Source organism: Neohortaea acidophila, assembly GCF_010093505.1.
Source record: "Neohortaea acidophila strain CBS 113389 unplaced genomic scaffold BDY17scaffold_13, whole genome shotgun sequence".
Classification (NCBI taxonomy): domain Eukaryota; kingdom Fungi; phylum Ascomycota; class Dothideomycetes; order Mycosphaerellales; family Teratosphaeriaceae; genus Neohortaea; species Neohortaea acidophila.
Window position 1 is genome coordinate 366,254 of NW_022985522.1, and position 16,720 is coordinate 382,973.

Here is a 16,720-nt window from a genome sequence, read left to right on the forward strand (position 1 = left end):
TCGTGCTTTCACGGCATTCGACATCGATAGAGACGTGTGCATGACAAAGGAGTGATTGTCGATTAAGCCGTCGAAAGAAGACAAGACAACTCCCCTCGTACACAAGTTCAGCTCTCGTTCATCAATTCCAAAAACATCCTAGTCGAGCTGAGGCAGGTAGCGATTGACCTCCCGCCCATCAGCGCGCCGATAGTTCATCTGGATCGAATTGTGCGGAATGTCGTTCTCGAAATCCTGCTCCGGCGAGCCGCCATTCGGCGACGTGTGCAGCGACGTGGGCGCGAGGACATTGTACGGCGCCAACGACACCGACGGACGAGCGCCTTGCCGGAGCGGCTCGCGCAGGTGGCGGTCGCTGAAGACCGAGCCGTAGCTCCGTTTGTGCGGGTCGGCGGCGGAGTAGCCGTAGCCTGAAGGCTGCGGAAGGGCGGACGGAGGAGAGGAAGGTTCGAGGGGACGCGACGCAGGCATTTTCCACGCGGTGTTGATGGGTGGGAGCTTGTCGTCAAAGGGGCGCGACGAGAGTGGCGTGTGGGCGCCGGTGGTGCGCGTGGGCGGCTGCAGTGGCTCCGGTTTGGCATATCCGTCCAGCGAGCTCAGCGAGGATTGATGCGTGTGCTGCGTATGGTAGGTTGAGGGTGGGGGTGGATATGTGGATGGATGATTGTAGCTGGCGAGCTGTGGAGGAGGCGCCGAGTCGGATGCTAGCGAGTGACTGAAGCTTCGACGCGTATCCACCGGAATCTGAGGCGAGGAGTAACCGTTGCTGTAGCGGTGCGGTAGAGGCTGAGCATCGTACATCGGCGGAGGAGCCTGGGGCGGTGGGGCCGGAGCGCTACCGTAGCTGTTGTAACTCGTGTACGTTGGGCGTGTGTGGTGGGCAGGTTGTTGCAGGTGAGAGGCCGGATAGGTGGGCGGAAGGGTCTGCATCGGTGGATGGACGTGCATCGGTGGTGCCTGCGTGTACTGCACCGTTGCCGACTGTGGGCCAAGGGCTGGAGACTCGGGGTATGAGTTCTGCGGTGCCGGCGGCGCGGCTCCATATGTCGCCTGGTGGTATGCGATCTCTTCCATAGAAGGACGACGAGACACCGATGAAATGATAGAGCGGTGGCTGGCATTGCTGTGCGATCTGGGACGGGGATGGCCAAAGGGATGGTGGTAGCCGCTGTCTGGGGTGGCAGACATGCGACCGCGCATCTTGCCACCCTCATCATCATACCCATCCCAGTCCTTACCGGGCTTGGTGTCGCGGCGACGCATGCGCACATCGCGTCGGATGCGAACGCGACAGCCTTGGTCGGCGACCATACGGCTCAAGGGCGTGCTTTCGGCCAGACCAGGGAACTTCTTGGCACTGTAGACATTGAAGGGCTGCGAGCGGATCTCCACACGATGCGAGATGTAGCCGTTGCGCCAGCCAATGGGCTTCTCGTGGTCGGCAATGCAGTCCTCGTCCTTGGCGTCCTTGACTTCCTCAAACAGACTAAAGACGATGCGGTATTTGCCCTCATGACGAACGGAGAGATCCGGAAAGATGAAGTAGCCCGCGCGGGTGGGACGCTCGAGATAGACCATTCCGGCGACGGGGGTACCGGTGAGGACGGGAGGGCCTTTGTGGTCTGGCTGGCCACGAACGGGGGCGAGCTTACGGGCCTGCTCGAGCTGGGCGAAGAGCAGGTAGTTGCCGTTCATGGCGAAGGTGATGTCTTTCTGCTCGGCTTCAGTGTCCCCCTCGAAGATCCTCATCTCGACGATGGGCGGTGGGTCGACGGGTCGGCGGTCGGCGGAAGCTATTGATGTTGTCAGTGGTGATCAAAGGCGTGGAGGAGAGAAGAGGATGAGCGTACACTTCTGCCCCGAGCCGCACGCTCTGGCCTGAAGCGGCTGTTGGATAATGTGCAATTTGTAGGTGAGGGTCTTGCCCTCTTTGCTCTTCCGAGACACCTGGCATTGGGTCTCATTCTCGCAGGGGAGGATACCCGGGCCGTGGCCGTCCATGGTGGCGGCTCGACGGGTGTCGGGTAGACAGTGGTAATACGGTGTCTGGGGAGGTGTCAGCGAGGACATTTTCGGGAAGATGGACTGTCGCGATGCGCAGCGCCTCTGTCTCCGGTCCAGTGTGATGGACTCGGGAACGAGGTTCCATGTGCGCGGATCGCCAAAAATCGAGCCACGGCGCTGGAGAGAATTGGCAAGCAAGGGAGACCCACCGAAGGTATGGAATGGTCAGCAGCTCAAGTCGGAATGTGAGGCAGCCGACAGGCAGATGTGTTGCTGCGAGGTGGATGTTGCGTGTTGAAGGCGGAGGGTTGGGGGTTTGCCAATGGAAATATAGCGACGACGGAGGCAGGGCGGAGGATGGGCAAAAGGACAGGCTTCTGCCCGAATAGGCAGGTGGCAAGGGCAGCAGACGGGCAAGGGAGCGCCGAGAGCCGGATGGACGAATGATGAAGAGCAGCCAGGCAAGACCCAGGCGTGGGCAAAGACTGGGCCAGACGGTGATTGATTGCCCGCGTTCCAGAGAAGAGAGAAGGGTGAATGGGGGATGATCGGTGGAAAGCGTCAGACCGGGGAAGGGAAAGTGGGATCTGGGAAGGAAGGCGGAGCGTGGATCATCCAGGGAAGAGAGAGGCCGTCGGGCGCACCGGACGCCTTGGCCCTCTGATCACTGACCCTCTGTGCCCTTTCGCTTTTGCTTTTGCTTTTCGCACCACCCGCCGCTCCCCTCCCAATCGGTAGGGATGGCATGCGGCCTGGCGTCAAGCTTGATCCACCCGGGGTTAAAACGTCGCCCCAGTGCTGCACGAGACTGATGCGTGCCCGCATGCTGCTGCATTTGCGCCAATCTGCCAAGTCAGGCATGTCTACGGTACAGTATACCTCCCCTGACAGGAGGGAGCCGTTGGCGTGGGTGCACGAGACGGCAGTCCCCATCCACTTCAACCCCGATCGCTTGAAGGCCGCATGTTCGACTGGCTGCTATTCCCGGGTGGCGATGATCCGCGCATGAACCATTCCCAAATGCCCCCTTCCAGGTTCCCCGCTCCCTGACGATCGTCAGTAGTCGGGCATATCCTCTGGCGGGCATCGGCATGCCTCCTACCACAACGAGTCGGCGAGTGCCCACCTTTTCCCTTAAGCGAGTCGTTCACGTGCGTCAATCACAGCGTGTCACTGCCTGCTGCTCTCCACAAGTCTGCCTCTTGGCCTGTCTCCAGAAACGCTTCCACCGCGTGCTGATGAAAGATTGGCATATCTCATCTGCATGTCGATCCAAAGCCTATCGGACCAACCCTTCGATACTCCAGTGCACCTGACTGGTTTCATCATTCACGTCAATCTCCGTGTCCTCTCGCCTCGAGCCGTGTGTGCGCACCACTGAACGGCAGGCCATCCCCCAGATGACGCGCGAGTTCCACATGTCCCACCCGGCTGGATGGAGGCGCCGCGCCAAGCTACGCCGTCCTCCGGCGCTGGGACGCACAGCGCAGCGGCACTCAAGCCCGCACGGAAGAGACGGGGAAAAAGATCAACCCCGTACCGTGTCATAGCCCCCGAGCGCATCCATGGATGAACATCCTGCCTGGTCAGCGTCGCCCAATAGCGATGCGCAGACCCTATCGCCCGCCGATCTGTGAAGCCGCCGCGTCGGAAATGGCTGTCAACCTGGAACTCAGCCTTCAATGTCTTCCACTCCCCCCACGCAAAGCATGCCTCGCCTTGCCTTTGACGCGTTCGTACCACGCGGAACGCCTCTCTCCGTGCGACCCAGTCTTTTTCGTAACCATTCTTTGACCGCCAAACCCTCCGATCCAGTCTCCCCACCCCGGCCTATAACAGGCAGGCGGTTCCCTGCAAAGCCAATCATCGATGACCACTTGACTCATGAGGACCTGCTAGACTCGCGTGCTCGTGTCATTTCCAGGGCCTAAGACAGAACGGGTGGATGCCGCGCAGCCCCGACAGCCTATTGGACGCCCACTACGGGCGACTGTAACGCAGTGTGCCTTCCAGCCTTCGCACCGTCTAGCCTAATTAGGCAGGTACTATCTTGCTTTCGTGAGACACCAACTCCATCCTTGTAGGACCCTGTAGACAGGCATTCTCTCTCACAGCCTCCAAACAAAACCAGTCTTTATTGTGGACTCAGATCCCAGTGCGAGGTCACAAGACACGAATCCGCTGACGTCTCTCCCCGAGGTCATGCAGAACGGATGGTTCTTTCGTTGCATGCAGCGCCCCCCCGGCGACGCCAGCCTGTAGTCTACAGCTAAAATGCATGAAGTATCTGCACGGCATCTTTTGGCGAGGATGTAGGCGCACAGCAGTACAACCGCAGTGCGACCGTGTGCTCGTAAAACCGGCGATGGCGTAACGTTGTGGCGCGCTGCGTTCCGAGATATCTCCATGCGTGTAACAGCGAAAAGAAAGTGGTGCAAGGCAAGGAGAATAACAGCAAGAAAGTAGAGAGTGTGTTGACAAGCAATCGTCACATTGCCTATACCTTATCGAAGGCAGCTATGTCCCAACCCCATCTGTGCAATGTGTGCACCGGTGTTCGGATCACGCATGTACATTAATCGGACCTTCCTTGGCCCAGCTAATCCCCCGTCCAAACCCCATGATTTCGAGCATTGTTCATGCCGAGCGAGTTTCTCAGTCCATACCGAGCGAGTTTCTCAGTCCATACCGAGCGAGTTTGCTTAGTTCATGCCGAGCGAGTCTCTTAGCCACGACGACGTTGCGTCAGTTCCAATCCCTCCGTTCCCGCCCTCCCACACGCATAGCAACCCACAGGCCCTATCAAGCCTCGACCATAGCTCCCACCTGATGTTGACCCCAGCACTTCAGCGCGTCGACGTCAGAGAGCGAGACTTGAAAGCGAGGCTGGACGGAAAAGCGAGCGACGAGCAAGGGTAGCAGCGCAGCGAGAATGAGCACGCAAAGCGCCATCTGCAACATCGTCAGCGGAGTCGACTTCTGCATTGCAAGGTTTGCACGCACCCAAAGCAACTGATGGCGCCAGGTTGTCTGCTCGGTTTGGGTCTCGTCGTTGTGCTCGGTGTTCGACGTCGTTGCTACCTGGCACGATGAAGAAGACGTCGCTTGCTCAAATATCGCCGCGCATTTGCCGTCGGCCACAGCGTCGATGAGTGCCGTGTTCATCGCAGCCTTCTTGACACCCTCGTCCGGCACGTGGTGATCGGGGAACAGCTCCGAATAAGCCGGGGGCGGCGCAGAAGAGAGGGTAGGCGAGAGCGATGAGAACATATCCCAGAACTTCGGCGGACTCATCGACGCGACGAAGTCGTGCGCGCCGCTGAACCCGTCCTGCCGAACCGGGTAGCGCGTCGACACGAGCGAGCTCAGACGGCGCACCATGGCGTTGTCCTGGTAGTCCGGCAGAGGCGGGAGGGTGGGGAGTTGGAAGCTGGACATGCTGCTTTGCACGCTCTGCTGGAAGTGGTGGATGTGCGTGGCCAAGGCGTCGCGCCACGCCATCATTGCCGCGGATGCATTGAGTGGCACGATGTCGGGTAGATCGGGAGTGGTTGATGGGAGAGCACTACTCGCGCTCGACGGCCGGGGCGAAGGAGCGGGTGAGAAGTCCTCGCTCGTTGCAACCTCCGAGTCGTAGAACGAGGCGCTGGCAATGTCCCAGGAGGCTGCGGACGACGGGTTGGAGACGACTCGGTGGAAGGAGGGGCGTGCGCTGCGAGTTCGACGCGTGTTCTGCAGGATTTGTGAGAACGTGTCTCGAGATTGCTCCGGGACGAGATCGATGGCTGCGTAGCCCGTGAGACTTCTGGTTGTCGGGTCTGCGCCTTTGATTAGGAGCAGTTGAAAGGTGCGTGAACGCTCGTGCAGTGCGGCGTGCATCAAAGGGGTGTAGCCGCCTTCGTCTCTGACATCGGGATTCGCGCCTCGAGCGAGAAGGGCCGCGGCAACTTGATGCATGCCCAGAGCGCAGGCCAAGCTCAACATGGTATGCCCGCTGCTGGAACGGAGATCATAGCAAGGCTTCCGCGGGCTCTCACTCACATCCACCCAATCGAACACCTTCAACACCACCTCTTCCATCTCCTTGGACGAGCCGGCGAGCATATTGCCGCTGCCGTAAGATTGGTTGTGAATTCCAGCCGGAGAGATCGAAGTCTGCATGAACTGATTCGCCACATCGTTGGTGTACTGCATCCACCGAGTCGCATCACCGGTCTGCTGCTGGCTCAAGAACTTGAGCGCCATCTCCATCATGTGGGGACTGGTGTCCGTATACGTAAAGACATGATTGCTGTTCTGCGGCGAGATGGCATATTGCGCGGATCCTGGCGCGGGCACGAGTCTGACTCGCACTGGTCCGCGGCGGCCCGGAGGTGCCGTGGCCAGGATGGAATGCTCACCATAGTAGGTCGCGTTCGCCAGGCTGTCTCCAAACATGACTTGGGTGTTGTGGGCGAAATTGTACCCGAAGATGCTAACTTCGGTACCTCCGATCACTGGGCCCTGCGTGGGAGTCATCTTCGTGATGGTGGGTGTGGCAGCCTGGTCATCTTCGTTGTTCACTGCCGATGTCTGGCCTCCATACATCGTTGCCGGCCGATTCAAATGGTTCGTCGACGTCTGAATTGGGTGTCGGGGGAAAGCGGACATTGCCTGTCGGCCCTGGTGTAATACCGGCGAGTTGGAGCGACTCGGCACGGCCGACGAGGGATGGGAGAAGTAGGCTGCATTTTGTGCTCGAGTGATGTCCAACTGGTGTGGGACTCCAAACGAGAACTGCGAGTTGTCATTTGCTGGCGTAGGCGGCCCACTGCCGAAATACTGATTCGGGTCGGGGTTGTTCGGCATGGTCATGTAAGCCTGCTCGTTTTGTCCACCGAGGCCTCTTGTCGGCGAAAAGTTGTTCATGGAGATACCAGAAGGCATGGCGGAGGACAGAGACGCTGACGGCGGTTGGCTGTGACTGGTGTCCACCCGCGGCGTCATCTGCAAGCCGCTCGGTATCCGCTTGTGAAAGGAGCCTGATTTGCGTTTCTTGTTGGGTCCTGACTGCCCTGCCAAGGTGGGAGATCCGGGGCGCGACAGATTGGTTGGGGTCATCGTCGCAGAGGTGGCCTGAGATGCAAATCCACCACCGAGTGAATTCGGTAATTGATGAATGTGGCTGTGCGGGTTGAACTGGAGTGACTGCCCATAGCCTAGGGCGTGCAAATTGCCTGCGGAGCGAGAGGATGTGAACGGGTGCGCATGCGACTGGAGGTCCATCATGGAATACGACGTGGGAAGTCCATTGCCCTGCATCTGTCCCTGTTGGTAGAAGGCCTCATTCGACATGGGATTGAGTGCGGGAGGGTGCGTCTTGTGGTCGTCTGTAATCAAGATCGAATCCGACACTTCCTGAGCGACGACGTTGCCTTTGTGGTCTTTCATCGTGAAGATGACCTGGAAGCCCTCCTTCTCCGCTTGATGTCGGCAATAGCAAGCAATACGCATAGCTGCCGAGACGAAGAGCGCGCCGGCCGGTGGCTCATACGGTGCTTCGACAAGCAGGCTGTTGTCCTTGTGACCCCGATCCCGCTCATCACACGCCTTGAAGGGCAGGTATTCGCTGGAGTTGAAGACGACCACTCTTTCAGTCTCGTATCGTTCCCAATGTTGCTGTTCCTCTTCTTTCTTCAGCTTCTTTCGCCCCGCGCGTTTCCGCTCCCGTTGGATGCAGTTATTGCAGATCCTGACTTCTCCGCCGTTGGCCGGCCGATCCGCCTCAGCAACATCTTTCATGTTGTTCTTCTCTTCGTCACCATTCTCTCTCTCGCGTTCGGCGCGCTGCTGGATCTCGTCATTGTCTTGCGATGCGGCACGCTGAAGCGCTTTCTCCTTTAGGGCGGGATTGTGCATCGCACTCGAGCACACGAGCATAGTGTGCAACTCTAGCACCTTGGTCGCGTCGTAGTCGTCCTTGGCGAGTAGTTTGGACTTGGCGATGGTGTGAAGAGGGAGGTGAAGGTACTCGACGCCTGCCGGGGGCTTCTCAAGCGTCATGACCACATTGATCTGCGTTTCCACGCGCGATTTGGCGGCGATCGGCGCAACGTGTAGTGGCGATCGACCCGAGCGTATCGCAAGAGCCCGAGATGTGATTGAGGGTGTCGATCCATTGCCCACCGGCGAAGGGGTGAAGTTGAGACCGGCAGGTGACGCGAACTGTGTCGCGAAATCTGCGGGCCACGAGGGGTTTGTGCCCATGTTGCCGGCCCAGTTCGCGTTGCCAGTGAACGGCTCGTTGCTGTCGGATGATGGCGTGGAGAAGAAGTTGGGCGAGGCGGCATTGAACATTGCGGCGTTCGTAACAGGCGACTGATCCCGAGATCCGGCGAGACTGAACATGCCCGGGTTGATGGTTTGAACTGGCGGATCTCGGGAGAACTGTGCGGCAGAGTTTGAGGGTATCAGTTTGTGACTTCCGTCGAGTGATAGCTGCTGCGTGAAATCTCGCGGAAGATTGGGGCTGGACGCGGCGCTGTTGAAGTCAAAGATGCGCTCTTCGTCCGTCATGTTCTCGTCAACTGCCAGGGTCGGTAGAGGCTGAGTGAGAGTCTGTGAAAATGCCTGCTCTGCGTACGGGTTGACGCCCGATCTCGCCTCTTCTTTGATCGTCGCAACCCTCGTGGTGGGCGCCATCGACAGTGGCGACTCCGAGGTCGTCTTTCGCTTTCGTCTGCTGGAGGAGTCGGAGCCGGAGTCCGCGCTGGAGCTCTCGGCGGACATGGAGGAGTCTTGTGGGAGGGAAGGGAGGGGGGCGTCGACGGCGGACGCGTTGGTGACTGCCGATCGAGAAGGTGGATGGAGACTCGAGGGAGCGGGGCTATCGCTGTAGTCTGCGAGATTGGTGAAGTCGTTCAACGCGCTGTTGCCCCACGGGGACTCGGCCAGCATGGCATCTTGGAACTCGGAGGAGGTGAAGGCGGGATCCGCCCAGTCGATGCTGTCTGCGCCCGTGGACATGTTTCGATCCATCGCGCTCGACCACTGAGTATGGGGATGAGTGGATCAAATTGACGATGGAGAAGGGTGAAGTGAGGTTGGGAGCAGGGCAAGTGACGGTCAGGTAGCTAGCCAGCGAGCCAGCTGAGCCCTCGACAAGGATGTGTGTAGACTCGCGGTGGGCAGAGGAGCCAGTATCACCGCGTCCTTGACAGCCACATCCTCTGCCCGGGCTGTGAAGGCTGACGTGTTGTCACGCGCGCGTCGACAGACTCGAGCCTGGTCGATGTCGACGGGTCGAGGGGTGGAGAAGGTCAGACGCCGATCTCGGGTCGACGGTCGTGCAGGAGGGTGGTGTGAGGCGGAGGATCACGAAAAGAGCCGTGCTGGCCCAAGGGAGAAGGGGGAGGGACAGCGAATGACGAGGAGAGCGAGGTGAGGGAAGGGAGGATGTTTCTTGGTGCCGAGGAGCTGTCAAAGGTGAGGTTGGTAGAGGTAAGGTAGGCAGGCGCCCTCGTGTTCTTCCCCACAGCGATCCGCCGAGCAATTCGCCGCGTGCATCCCTACTACAGTCCACCACGCTTGGCCTAAATGGGAAGGATCTGTTCGTGGTCCATACGGGACACGCTGTCTACAGTTCATCGTGTCTGCCGCCTGCTCTTCCCACCACGGGAGTCTCGGGCATGGCCATCATCTTTACAACCAGACTCGTCCAGCCGGTGAAGTGCTGCGTCCGCTGCCCTTCGCCACTTTCCGGGTTGTATTGCTCCCACGCGAACCCGGTCTTCTCCCAACCTCTGTACACCGTCGAGACCAGGTTTTGGCGCAAGGCAGTGTACATTCTCGTTGCCCTCGGTGCGTGCGGCCCGGAGATCTCGGCAATGCGCTTGCCGCGTGTCAGCATGTCTGGAGAACGCGACCGGAAGATGTACGACTCACCAGAAGATTCTCAAGAACCAGATAGTTAATGTTCATCCACACCGGACTCCTCCAGTAGTTCTCCTCCGTCCCATACAGCTCGTCACTCTTACTTAGACTACGAATGCCGAATGGGGACCACAGCTCATTCTCATCCGCGATCAAATCCAGCATTGCGCCCAAATGCTTGTGCTCCGGCCCCATTAACCCCGTCAGGAACGGGAAGAGGGAAATGTAGCCTTTGTGACAGACATGGATGCTTTCTTCGAAGTCGTCGACCGTCACGTCGCAGTACGTGCGATTGCCCTGGTCCCAATGCAAGTCGTCCACGTTGCGTTTGATCGCCTCGAGCGTTTTGCCGTATTTCTCGGCATCGTCGCTCTGGCCGAGGAAAGAGGCAACGCGTCGAAGCGCGCGTGTCATCATGCCTATCCACGAAAGCAGGTCCGTGTGCAGCTCGCCCGGGTGTGGGGGCTGAGCACGAGGATAGTCGTCCAGGCCAGAGGTCAGGATGTGTTGGGGTGTTCTGCCGCGCCAACGATATCCCTCCTTTCTGCTACGAATCTCCCCTCGATCGTACCCTTTCAGATCTCCGTATTGGGTCTCTCGATACCATTCGTAGTTTCGCTGGAGGAGAGGGTAAAGGCGTTCAAGCCAGGCTTTCAACAGTCCTTGATCCAGGGCGTTTTCACCACTGCCATACTTCGCCTTGTCCAATAGAGCCTCGAGCACCATGAAAAGAGTCGGTGGATTGGCATAGTGCGGATATTGCACTTGGAACTCGGCGGGCACCTTGCTTGCCGCCTCCTGGCCCAAGATGACCTCCCTAGGAATCCAACCATCCTCGTCCATCAATCCCTCAAACCACGAGCTCACAATCTGCATTGCGACTTCTGGGTCAAAGTCCAAAATGGGTAGCAAATGGAATCCCTCGTCCCATAGGAACCCACGAGGGAAGAAAGGTCGACTGGGAACGGAGGTGTATAGCGTATATGGACCTTCCACTTTCTGCTGGTTGCGGGCGCGGGCTTCTGCAGTGGCGAAGTGGAAAGCTTCGTTCTCCTCTTCATACTCGGGAGCATACGAGCGGTCCACGAGGTGTTCGCCGTGAAAGTAGCCGATGCCGCCGATGAGGTTGGAGAACAGGGCTTTGCTGAAGGGCAGGTATTGTTTCCCCGTGAATGGCGCTTGCGGGGCCAGCACCGCTGCGTATTTGGCGTTGAAGTCTTCCGTCACTTTCTGAATAGCTTTGGTAAGGTCTTTGCTGGTGGGCTGAATGCCCTGCGTAGAGGGAGTAAAGAACACGTCAAACTGAAAGTCTCCATCGTATGACTTTTGGATGAGGTGCACGTTTCCGGCTCCCGGCTCGTGCGAAATGGTGTACGTTTGCCACGGCGGGGGCATGGTGTTTTCGGTGTATTCTTCTCCGTATTGGTCGATGGTTGCCTTCATGGAACGGAAAGCGAGAGCTATAAAATCACCACTTCTCAGTTTCAATGCTTGGATGGCGTTAGTTGAGACGTACCTTTCCCTTGCCACAGGGCTTCCTGAGGCATCATCATGGAGTGCACGTAGGTACGATCCAATGGCTTTGCCTGATATGAAGGATGATTGTGTACCGGATGTGAATTGCTTTCCGGCTCTGTGATTGTGATTCGGAAAGGGCCCATACTTTCACCCTGTCCCTCAATAGTGACATCGCCCTTGAAGCCATTGTCATTTGCCGCCTCGGTGTCTACTACCTTGGATACACTTCTTTCTCCCTCGACTCCAACGGTAAAGAGCAACATGGTCTTCAACTGCTCCTTGACTCCATTCTGACTCCCTGAACCAGGCTGTGCATCGTCCCTCACTGTTCCTTTGATTCGCGCGCCCCACCCGCCTCTTCCTTCGTCAAACTTGACAAAACTCGTCTCCAAGTCAATGCCATTCTCCTGATCTCGGATAGTCTGCACCCCACCGGTTCTCGGATCGTATACATCCCATCCGTACCCCTTGATCCCAGAATGTTGCTCGCAAGTGTATCGGAAGGTGTTGGCCATGGTCTCATAGTGCTCCGCTCGACTCCACATGAGCGCCGTGGTCAGGGAAGTGGGCAGGCGTGAGCGGAGGCCAAAGTAGACATTGGGTCGGTAGGCGCCCCATAGTAAGGAGTCGTTGGAGGCCTGCGTAAAGACTTGCGGCGCGTCTTGAGCAGAAACCAGCAAGCCGCTGAGCAAGCACAGGATGGAGCTGCTCCAACGCATCTTGTCGTTTGTCGTTTGCGCCAACAAGGCGACTGTATCAAGTGCACATGGTTTTCTTCTGGAAGCCAATGCCAGCTGTCGACTATTTGGGACTTCTCCACGTGAATTCAGGGTTAAGGTTCAGCCACACCTTAACTAATTGCTGAAAGCAGCCTCGCGCAAAGTCTATCTACGGAGTGCGTCCGACATCCTCTCTCAAGTTCTCAACACTGCCACGACTTGGACTCTCGCGCCACAGACAAGATGGATCTCGTCCAGACTGTGCGCAAAGAAGGCTCCCGGGGTGGAGTCAATTTCAGCTGGGATGATGTCAAGAGCTCCGCCCGCCGTGAGAACTATCTCGGCCACTCCCTCATGGCCCCGGTTGGGCGCTGGCAAAAGAACAAAGATCTGTCATGGTACGCCAAGGCTGAAGATGCCGAGTTGACGCCGGAGGAGAGGGCGGAGCGAGAGCAGGAGAGAAAGAGGGAGGAGCTGAGAAAGGTCAAAGAGGCGGAAGAAGATGCCATGGCACGGGCGCTGGGTTTGCCGGTGCCGGATCGTGACAATGCGAATAACATTCCGCTGGGAATGGACAAAACAAAGCAGCTTGAGGTGAACCGTGCCTTGAAAGAGGCTTTGGGAGATGACGTCGGCGAGGAGGAGGAGGAGACAAATACGGGAAGCAGGGTATCAAAGCACGAAGAGCGTCGACACGGAAGTCGAAGAAAACACGATGAAAGGGACGAGCGATCAGACAAGCACAGACGAAGGTCGCGGTCTCGCTCAAGAGACAGAGAAAGAGGGCACAGAAGGCGTCACGATAGATCAAGATCTCGCTCCCGAGACCGAAGACGAAGATCACGAAGCAGAGACCGCAGACGGAGCGACGCACGAGATGAGCGACATCGAGATTACAAAGAACGGTCGAGAAGCCGAGAGAAGCGACACCGGCGGAATCGCAGCCGGAGCAGGTCACGCTCACGCTCACCTCACGAGAAAAGACGACATCGACGCGATTGATTGCGGGGATCTATACGTCTTGCCACGCCGTACACGCTGCGGTGCCTTCTAAATGAACACACGATGATCACGCTAATGGCTAATGATCCCATTTTTCATAAGGGTATGCTTTGCAGGCCTTCCGTTTCCATGAGTGTGAGAGTCCTGCGAGTGTTCGTGCCCAGCGTGATCATGCTCATCATCCTCCGCCCAATCCGGGAAACCATCTTCAAAGAGATCGGCCAGAGCGTCCTCCTTCGCCGCCTGTTCCGCAGCATCACGTGTGTTCGGGCCATTGCCCCTTTTCAACACCTCCTGGAAAGACGCCCACTCTTCGTCGTTGAGCAGACATTCGTCGAGAACAGCCTGAATACCCTCAATGTCCAGCTTCACCCCAATGAAGACCAGTTCCTGTCGGCGGTCACCATACTCGCCCCCGGCTTGAATGTCATTCTCGACAAGCTCGTCGATGTCTGGCACGCCGGTCTCCCATTCCGAGCGGTCGATGATGCTGAACCAGGGACGACCACCTTGCAGTGTGAGCATGGCTCCTGCTTGGGACCACTCGCCCGCGCGATTCGGTCGGGTGGCTAGCCAAATCTCGCCCTTGGAGCGGAAGAGGCGGCTGAAGAGAGGGTGGGCTCGTTTATTGGCCAAGATCGTGGCGTTGTCGGGAAGCTGTGGTGCTTCGCCCATCTCAACGTCTTGTTCGTCTTCATCGCTCTCCATCTCGTCATCCTCCTCCTCGTCCCCGTCTTCTTCCCCATCTTCGCCTTCCTCCTCAAATTCGTGCTGCAAGATAAACTTATCATGCAATAGTTCGAACAAGCGGCGCGGATGAAACGGACGACGGCGCACGTACACAAAGTTCCGGACATTATACCTGCGTTCGATTAGCTGTGCTTCTGTCGATATTCAGATGACGATAAACTTACTCTTCGGTCTCCGGCTTCGGCGTGACCATTTTCTTCCCATTGACCTCCCGCAAGGTCATCGCATGCAGGTCCTGCAACCAGCCATAGCCTGTCTGCGCAACATCCAAGTTGAACATGCCGGTGTTCACGATCTGCGCGACATCGATTCTACCATAGCTGCTCTCGATGACTTGGGCCCGATGGTTCAGCTTGGCAATGAGGTCGCGCATGTGAGCTTTGGCGACATCGTCGACCATGTCAGTCTTGTTGAGGACAATAACATCCGCAAACTCGATCTGATCGACCATGAGATCGGAAACTGTCCGCTCATCTTCAGGCACGACATCGTCGCGGCGCGACGAAAGCAGGTCCGCCGTCTCGAAGTCATGAAACATGGTAAAGGCGTCGATGACCGTGCACGTTGTATCGAGGCGAGCGAACTTCTCCAAACCGCCAGCATCCTTCAGCCGCTTGAGTGTCAGCAGCGTCGCCTCATCGAGACCCTCAGGCCCGTCGCCCATGGCAGAGATCTGTTCGGCGAGGCGAGAGTCGAAGGTCTCGGCGACTTGCTCGGGCTCGCTGATGCCGCTGCTTTCGACAATGATGTAGTCGAATTCGGCCAGCTCGGATAGCCGCACGAGTTCCTCGAGGAGATCACCACGGAGCGTGCAGCAGATGCACCCGTTTTGCAGGGCGATGACTTTTTCTTCCGTCTTGGTCAGGCGGTGGGTGTTGCGGATGAGGGATGCGTCGACGTTGATTCTGTGAGGATTCTCTCCGTCAGCAAGATCGTGTATCGGACGTGGGTTGGCACACTCACGCTCCGATGTCATTGACGATGACTGCGATTCGCAAGCCGTGCTCGCTTCGCAATACATGCTGCAGGAGGGTGGTCTTTCCACTCCCCTGTTGCACCATCACGTTAGCTTCGTCCGGTGCGATCGCCATCTGAAGGGAAAGGGCCATACCAGGAAACCCGAGAGCAACGTGACCGGCAATGCCTTGACCGGCTGAGGAGGCTTGACAGCCAATGCAGCCGCGGTTTTGGCCTTGGCCACTCCATTGGGCTGGTGAGACTTCGACTTAGTTTTGGCCATGGCTACGAAGTTATTGCTAGATGAACGAGTGCGAGGGAAAGGAAGAATGTGGTCTTTACAACACCGCTCTTTTACAATCAATGGCGATATTCATTGTGGGCCAATGGGTTTTTTGCTGACTCTCATCGTCGCTTCATGTCCATCATGGTTATGGGTATCAGCGCACCTTGGTGGCAGAGGTGGACCAGATAAGATTGTCGTCACACCATGGGCAGGTAGTGTATCAATTACATTGGCGGCGATGCACTAGTTTGATGTCGAACGAGCACAGAATGATGAGCCCGAGATTAAGATGTCGGCTTGTAAGGCAGAGATCTGTTTGCACAGCCTTGCGATGAGCTAGCCTCATAACAATGATCCTATCATCTTAAATGACAATTACTACATGAGATAGAACGACATATAGGTTATAAAGATAGAAGCGTTCTATTTACGTAAGATAATTACTTAAGCTATACTTTGAACATAAATACAATAAATCTTTATATAGTTTTCTTAAGAAATAATTAAACTAAAATATAATAATTCTTTATTATATAAGAATAAGTAATTATTAAGACTATTATGCGATAGTACTTTGAGAAGTCCTCGAAATGAGAATACATCATTTCTTTAGTATACGATAATCTCTAGTTAAGGTTGTAGCGCTATAGCATTTTTAGGAGTTCTTAGGATTAGAATTCGTTATTTCTACGATGTACGATAACTTAGGGTTAGGGTTACCGCGCTGCAGCATTTTCAAAAGTCCTCGAAATTGGGATGCATCATTTCTACACTCTGCCATAATTCTTATTTTCTTTCATTCTACTGTACGGTTTCTACGCTCTGCGAAAATCTCTTCTCGCCATTTTCAGTATGTATGATTTCTACGCTTTGCGATCGACATCGCCCGTTGTCTCCTTACTGTACGAATACTACGCTATGCAATGGCCATTTATCGCTTTCTTCTACGTGTAGAGAGTTCGCGCCGTGCGATCACCATCATTCGCTCTCTTTGAGACGTAGAGAATCCGCACCCTACGACCATCACCCTACGCTCTCTTTGAGACGTAGAGAGTTCACGTTGTGCGATAACTATTCCTCGCTCTCTTTGAGGTATTAGAAGTGGGGGTCGTGCGACAATCATCCTTCGCTTTCTTTAAGGCGTACGACAACCATCCTTCGTTCTCTTTGAGATGTAGAGAGTTCACACCTGGCGACAACCACCTTTCGCTCTCCTCAAGGTGTACGACAATCACCTTTCGCTCTCCTCAAGGTGTACGACAACCACCTTCCGCTCTCCTCAAGGTGTACGATAACCATCCCTCGCTTTCCTCGAGGTGTAGGACAACCATCCTCCGTTCTCTTTGAGATGTACAAAGTTCACGCTCTGCGACAAACACCTTTCGCTCTTCTCAAGGTGTACGACAACCACCTTTCGCTCTCCTCGAGGTGTACGACAACTATCGTTCCCTTTCGTTGAGGTGTAGAGAGTTCACGCCGTGCGACAACCATCTCTCGCTCTCCTCGAGGTGTACGACATCCATTGTTCGCTTTCTTTAAGGTGCAGAGAGTTCACGCCGTGCGACAACTGTCC

At 56.5% G+C, this 16,720-nt stretch overlaps 5 protein-coding genes across 5 annotated transcripts; 1 reads left to right on the forward strand and 4 right to left on the reverse strand.

Annotated features, from left to right (window-relative positions):
- Nucleotides 1–1,194: 1,194 nt before the first annotated feature.
- On the reverse strand, nucleotides 1,195–2,001 carry BDY17DRAFT_258355 (velvet factor-domain-containing protein; the record flags this gene model as incomplete). The annotated part of the gene is made up of 2 exons (XM_033731766.1): nucleotides 1,195–1,793; nucleotides 1,851–2,001. Coding segments are annotated over 2 exons (750 nt in total), but the record flags the coding sequence as incomplete, so codon positions are not given.
- A 2,641-nt stretch (nucleotides 2,002–4,642) lies between these two features.
- On the reverse strand, nucleotides 4,643–9,473 carry BDY17DRAFT_305696 (uncharacterized protein). Its single transcript, XM_033734901.1, has one exon. The coding sequence runs from the start codon at nucleotides 9,019–9,021 to the stop codon at nucleotides 4,807–4,809; it is 4,215 nt and encodes a 1,404-aa protein (XP_033585289.1). The 5' UTR covers nucleotides 9,022–9,473; the 3' UTR covers nucleotides 4,643–4,806.
- A 1-nt stretch (nucleotide 9,474) lies between these two features.
- On the reverse strand, nucleotides 9,475–12,334 carry BDY17DRAFT_305698 (putative alpha glucoside I/Mannosyl oligosaccharide glucosidase). The gene is made up of 3 exons (XM_033734902.1): nucleotides 11,432–12,334; nucleotides 9,928–11,375; nucleotides 9,475–9,874 (listed from the first exon to the last, which is right to left on the reverse strand). The coding sequence occupies exons 1-3, from the start codon at nucleotides 12,150–12,152 to the stop codon at nucleotides 9,620–9,622; spliced, it is 2,424 nt and encodes an 807-aa protein (XP_033585290.1). The 5' UTR covers nucleotides 12,153–12,334; the 3' UTR covers nucleotides 9,475–9,619.
- A 1-nt stretch (nucleotide 12,335) lies between these two features.
- Nucleotides 12,336–13,206, forward strand: BDY17DRAFT_349752 (kinase phosphorylation protein-domain-containing protein; the record flags this gene model as incomplete). Its single annotated transcript, XM_033738173.1, has 2 exons — nucleotides 12,336–12,753; nucleotides 12,821–13,206. Exons 1-2 carry the CDS (start codon nucleotides 12,396–12,398, stop codon nucleotides 13,204–13,206), a joined length of 744 nt encoding a protein of 247 aa, XP_033585291.1. The 5' UTR covers nucleotides 12,336–12,395.
- Nucleotides 13,207–13,226: 20 nt separating this feature from the next.
- Nucleotides 13,227–15,144, reverse strand: BDY17DRAFT_258718 (P-loop containing nucleoside triphosphate hydrolase protein; the record flags this gene model as incomplete). The annotated part of the gene is made up of 4 exons (XM_033731801.1): nucleotides 13,227–14,016; nucleotides 14,069–14,809; nucleotides 14,868–14,953; nucleotides 15,016–15,144. 4 exons carry the CDS (start codon nucleotides 15,142–15,144, stop codon nucleotides 13,227–13,229), a joined length of 1,746 nt encoding a protein of 581 aa, XP_033585292.1.
- Nucleotides 15,145–16,720: the final 1,576 nt, after the last annotated feature.

Excerpts from the sequence above, each read along its gene's own strand:
- BDY17DRAFT_305696 (XM_033734901.1), bottom strand. The coding sequence starts at position 9,021 with ATGGATCGAAACATGTCCACGGGCGCAGACAGCATCGACTGGGCGGAT.
- BDY17DRAFT_305698 (XM_033734902.1), bottom strand. The coding sequence starts at position 12,152 with ATGCGTTGGAGCAGCTCCATCCTGTGCTTGCTCAGCGGCTTGCTGGTT. Across the intron at positions 11,376-11,431 it reads AGCCCTGTGGCAAGGGAAAG|CTCTCGCTTTCCGTTCCATG; the intron begins GTACGTCTCAAC and ends GTGATTTTATAG. Across the intron at positions 9,875-9,927 it reads TGGTTCTTGAGAATCTTCTG|CGCATTGCCGAGATCTCCGG; the intron begins GTGAGTCGTACA and ends ACACGCGGCAAG.